The following is a 5,964-nucleotide window of genomic DNA, read 5'->3' as shown; positions in this document are numbered from 1 at the left end:
ATTTATTGTAGAGATGAGGTCTTGCCAAGTTGCCCAGGTGAGTCTTGAACCCGCGGGCTCTGGCAATCCACTCACCTCAGCCTCCCAAAGTGCTGGGATTACAGGCTGAGCCACCGAGCCCGGCTCTGAAGGTGTTTTTAAGATGAGATTAACATTTAACTCGGTAGACTTTGAGTAAAACAGATCACGCTCCATAATGTGGATGGGCTTTATTCAATCCATTGAAGACCTTCATAGAAAAAGACACTTCCTTATGCCCACAAACTGCCCCTGTACTCAAACTGCAGCATACAACCTGCTGGTCTACCCTGCATATTTTGGAACTGACAAGCCTCCACAGTCATGTGTGCCAATTCCTTAGAATTTAGAGTCTCTTCATCCCCATTGATGAATATATCCTGGTTCTGTTTCTCTGGAGAACTAATAAAACAGTCTTAGAAGACCACATCATGCTCCCAAATCATGCTGCTGGTGAGGTCACTGAATCCATGTTTCCCATTCAGCTCTCAGTTGTGGACACTGGCTACTTCCACTAGCACTCTTGCCTCCACACTCCAGGAATCTGTCTCCCTGCTGCTGCCGCCACTGCCAGAGCAAGTTCCTTCTGGCCTCCCCCTCCCTGTGTCAAGGGCTAGAGCAGGTATATCTGATGGGCAGAGCCTGTCACATGCTCCATTCTGACTGAAAGCAAGACTCAGAAGCAAATATCTGGTGTGTTGATTTCTATAGTGAGAGGTAGTCTTTTTTCCCACCAAGAACCATAAAGTAGGTGATCCCACCAGGGATGGAAGTGGGCTCAGGTGCTGAGATGCCAAAAGGTCTGACTAAATCCACTGGAGTCACCCCTTGGCTTGCAACATGACTATGAACACTTTTTCCCCGAAGCTCACCCTTGTGAACACATTAGGATGCGTCCCAGCATAAGGCAAGTATCCCTCACACGGCTGAAAGCCCAAACACCCATTCTGAAAGGAAAGACACTTGAAAACCTCATCAGTTATTCATCCAAGTCCAGACTCTCCCCTACTCTCATCCCAATCCCGGTTTTACATTCTATACTTTCTGGACAAAACTTTAAAGTTGTCTTCCATCAACATAGTCCATGTTAAACAGAGAAAAAGAAAGGAAAAAATGGAAATGAAAGGTTGGGCACAATGGCTCACCCCTGGGTGGACTGCTTGTGGCCAGGAATTAAAGACAAGCCTGGGCATCACAGCGAGACACTGTCTCTTAAAAAAAAAAAGAAGAAGAAGAAGCTGGGCTCGGTGGCTCAGCCTATAATCCCACGCTTTGGGAGGCTGAGGTGAGTGAATTGCCTGAGCTCGCGGGTTCAAGACCCGCCTGGGCAATTTGGCAAGACTTCATCTCTACAATAAATTAAAAAATCAGCCAGGCATGGTAACACATGCCTGTAATTCCGGCTACTCGGAAGGCTGAGGCGGAAGGATCGCCGGAGCCCAGCAGGTTGAGGCTGCGGTGGCCAGGAGCGGCCACTGCACTCCAGTCTGGGCAACAGAGTGAGACTCCAACTCAAAAAAAACAAAAAAACCCCAAAAGCAAAAACAAAGCTGAGTGTGGTGGCACAGGGCTGTGGTTCCTACTTAGGAGGCTACTCGGGAGGCTAAGGTGGGAGGATTGCTTGAGCCTAGGAGACTGAGACTGCAATGAGCTATGGTTATACCACGGCACTCTAGCCTGGGCAGCTGACCGAACCCAGACTCTAGAAAAATAAGAGAAAAAAGAAAAGATGGCAGTTAGCCTATCAGTACATTTATGCATGTTATAGCATGGACAAAAGAGTGGTAATACAGATAAAATTTAAAAACTAATTTCAAATTCTGATGAGAGCCCTAATTGCCTCTGATGCTATCCCAAGGGCATGAACTTCTGTCATTCATTAATTCATTCCCTAGCATGTGCTCCCTCCATACAGCCTGGTGATGAGTCTAAATATGAATAGAGTCCTCTCTGCGGGCTGGCCTCCCTTGGAAGGTGTCTCTGGAAGGGAGACTAGTTTGCGGGAACTTTGTTGAGGAGAGCTCCTGGGAGCAACAGCTGTGGAGGAAAAAAGATGAAAAAGAGGCAAGTTTGGGGAGAGGAGGAAGTCGGGCTACAGTGCCTCCGCTCAGCTCAGCTAAGATGGCACTTCAGGGTTGCTCATTTGGGACAAGGGAGCCTAGGAGTTAAACTCCTGTGCTGGTCAGTCACTGGGGTCAGAACTAAGACAGTATCTGGACAAGGCTGAAAGCTGAGAGCCTCTGCCAGCAGTAATCCCAGCTGCTAGGGGAATAAGCCTTTTTACTCCTGGAACGGGATCTTGGTGGCACTTCACAGTATCCACAACAAGGTCATCTTTCAGGGTATGTCCATAGCACAAAGCAAAGGGTCATCTGCTCTACTGGGGGTGGATGTGGAATGGTAAGGTAGGACTTGAGTCTTAAATGTAACTGGGTAATTTCCACCAAAGGGAGACAAGGGCAGAGGGGAAAGTGTGTCAGGGAGCTCTGAACAAAGGGAAGAGGCTGAGTCCTTGAAACAGGGTGGCCTCTTTGGGAAGAAGAACCAGATGTGACTGAAACTAGGTTGCAGAGTGTAGAACAAGGACAGAAAGGAGAGAGTGTCAGATGGGCACCAGACCACGGCAGCCCAAACAGTCCTAGTTTACATCGTTGTCCTGGGTAACTCCTTCATTTCCTCTCAAAAGTGTTCATGTTGGAAAGATACACTTTATGGGCTCTCTACTCTAAGTCATATTCAAAAGTTTGGATTTTTTTCCTGGGCTGGTGCAAGTACTTTCAAAAATTATCATCAAATGAGTGGCATACACCAATATTCATTTTAACAAGGTTACTGTGGCTATGGTGTGGAAAGTGGAATTGTGTAAGGAAAACTGTGATCAGGGAGGTTTTCTGAATTACAAGAATTCAGAAGAAAAGTAAATCCTTGAACAAAGGCAAAAACAGTGAAGATGGTGAGAAGACTTGTGAGAGATACTGAGGAGTTAGAGTGAGAGCTCTTCATGGTGCTGAAATGAGAGAATCTACGGTGATGCCCATGTTGTTCTCTGAGTGACTGTATGGTGCCATTTATTAAGATAAGATAAGGATAGATGCAGGAGAAGAGAGAGAGAGAGAGTGTGTGTGTGTGTGTGTGTGTTTCAGGCTCAGAAGCATGAATGTCTTAGAGATGATCAGTCCCATTTGGACAAGTCGTGTTGGAAGCCTTGTAGGGCTCCAGGTAGAGGGACCCAGGAGTCAGATGTTATGTGACTCAGGGTAAGGTCTTTCTGCACATGGATTCAGAAGTCATCAGCACATGATGTATTTGGAGCTATGAGAGTGAGTATGATTGTCCAGGAACAGAGTGGAGCATGAGAAGGAAAAGATCCAAGAATAAAGCCCATGAGGACAAAAACACATGAAGAAATGATAGACAAAGGCCAGCAATGGGATCTTTAAAGGTCCAGAAACCAACCCCAGATAAAATGGTTTTTCATGACAAACCACAGTCACTCTGACTGGGACAGTGTAGACTCACCAATTCATCTACTACATCTTTGGGATGTTGGAGGAACCAGAGTACCCAATGAAAACCCAAGCAGATGTGGGGGAAACATGCAAACCCACACAGACAGTGGCTCTGGCTGGAAACCTAATTTCTTCTCTTATCAACATTATAACAAAATGACATTGAATAAAGCAGCATTACAGGAGTCTGATGTAACATTTATTGGAGGACCTGCTGTATATATTTTCCAAGGTCCTCAGGTGACACTAAATGTAGCCGGGATTGAAAACCATTGCTGTAGTTTCTGAGAGCATTTACAACCAGAAATCCACAGAGATATTTGTTAAATGTGGCCTTTCAAAGTGGTCACTTGGAAAAGAGGAATTTGGCATTTAAGTAAAATAATTTAAAATATGATAATTAGAAACAAATACCATTACCTAGTTAAGAGAGCAGATTATAGCTATGTCAGACTTCATTGATAAGTGTCTAATAACTGGGCATAGTTATTCTAAGTTCCTGAGTGACACCTTGACAAATACATTGCTACATTTCAGGACTTGAAAAGATTGCCATGCCTGGGAGCGATAGTTAAGTTCATGGTACCTACATCAGTAAGAGCAAGTCTTCCTACCAGTCATTTTCCCAAGAGCCCCTTTTATGTCCTTGTTCCTCAAGCTGTAGGTGAAAGGGTTTAGCATGGGAGTCACCACTGTGAACTTCACAGCAGCTGCTATATCTTTGTCAGCTGAGTGGGAGGATGAGGTGTTAAATACAGAGATATGTTGGTGCCATAGAAGAGGAAAACCACAGCTAGGTGGGAACCACAGGTAGAGAAAGCTCTCCACCTTCCCCTTGGGAATGGGACCCCCAGGACAGCACAGGTGATTTGTATGTAGGAAGCCAGGATGTAGAAAAATGGGGTGATCATGATCAGGGCATCCTCGGTGAGAATCATCATCTCCTTGATGTGCATATCTGAGCAGGAGAACTTCAGGAGGGGAGTCACGTCACAGAAGAAGTGGGGGATGGCACTGTCTGCACAGAATGAGAGTTGAGTCATCAGCAGTGTATGCAGCAGAGCATTCAGGTTGGCAACCAACTCTGATCTAACCACCAGCAGGACACAGAGCTGATGGGTCATCTTTGCTGTGTAATGTAAGGGGTGGCACACGACGACAAAATGGTCATATGCCATCACAGCCAGGAGGAAATTGTCCATGTCTGTGAACATGGAAACAAAATCCATCTGTGAGAGACGCCCAGGGAAGGAGATGGTGTGGCTCCCAAGTGCATGATTGGCCAGCATCTTGGGGATAGTGCTGGAGAAGAAGCAGATGTCCACAAAGGACAGGCTGCTGAGGAAGAAGTACATAGGGTGTGCAGATGGGCATCTGTGCTGACGGCCAGGATGATGAGCAGGTTTCCCAGGACTGTGGCCAAGTGCATGTTCAGGAAGAGTGCAAAGAGGAGCAGCTGCTGCTGGGGCTGCCTGGAGAGTACCAGGAGGAGAAATTCAGAGTCACTTGACTGGCTTATCTCTCTCATAGACCTGGACTTAGGGGAATAGGGGACAGTGAATTCAAAACCCTAGACGCAGGTGGGTGAGATGTGATCTGGCTCCAGGCAGAACCAGGTCTGCAAAGCAATTCATGGAGTGGCTAAAAGGGGATGTGGCCACCTCGCCTACACCTCCAGTCTCCAACACTCTCTTTCAGTGCTTTTCCTGGTGGACTCACTGTTTATTATTTTCTATATTTAATATTGAAAACAGCTGGGCACAGTGGCTCATGTCTGTAATCCCAACAATTTGGGAGACTAAGGTGGGAGGAGATCTTGAGCCCAGGAGTTCAAGACCAGCCTGGGAAACATAGCAAGACCTCATTTCTACAAAAGATCAAAACATTAGCCAGGCATGGTGGTGTACATCTGTAGTTCCAGCTACTTAGAATGCCAAGGCAGAAGGATCACCAGAGCCTAGGAGGTTGAGGCTGAGGTGAACTGTGATACTGTCACTGCACTCCAGCCTCAAGAGAGATTGACTCAAAAACAAACAAGCAAACAAAAACAGCCTGACTCTAAGACTATGTATGTCTGTATTACACTTCTCAGTTTCCCCCAGCTACCCAACTCCTTAGTAGCTCAGAAAGAGACTAGCAAACTGGATGATTAATGCTGGGTTCATCTCAAGTGACAACCTGTGGATTTTGGACTCTTCCTTTTACTTGGTCTATCCGGAAGATGTGGCAAAGGAGGTTCCTAGAACTTCACATCTTAATTAATATTGCTGTCTCCATTTCCATAATCTTACCTGGGTGAGGTCGGTGCTGTCAGTCAGTTGTTCTTCACTTTGACATAAATGTCGATGATTCTACTTATTTTAGGGATTGGATTGAATTGGAACCATGGGCAGTTCCTGAGCGTGTGAAAAGCAGGCTTCATGCTCTCAGTCCTCTA

At 46.1% G+C, this 5,964-nt stretch overlaps 1 protein-coding gene across 1 annotated transcript; it reads right to left on the bottom strand.

Moving 5' to 3' along the window:
* Positions 1–4,118: 4,118 nt before the first annotated feature.
* On the bottom strand, positions 4,119–5,055 carry LOC103266325 (olfactory receptor 1F1-like). Its single transcript, XM_021715469.1, is given in 3 exon segments — positions 4,119–4,279; positions 4,282–4,887; positions 4,890–5,055. Coding segments are annotated over 3 exon segments (933 nt in total).
* Positions 5,056–5,964: the final 909 nt, after the last annotated feature.

The sequence above is a fragment of the Carlito syrichta genome, unplaced genomic scaffold (genome assembly GCF_000164805.1).
Source record: "Carlito syrichta isolate Samal-C Ts95f unplaced genomic scaffold, Tarsius_syrichta-2.0.1 Scaffold307141, whole genome shotgun sequence".
Classification (NCBI taxonomy): domain Eukaryota; kingdom Metazoa; phylum Chordata; class Mammalia; order Primates; family Tarsiidae; genus Carlito; species Carlito syrichta.
The sequence above is the reverse complement of the archived record's forward strand: the minus strand, read 5'-3'. Positions and strand labels throughout refer to the sequence as shown.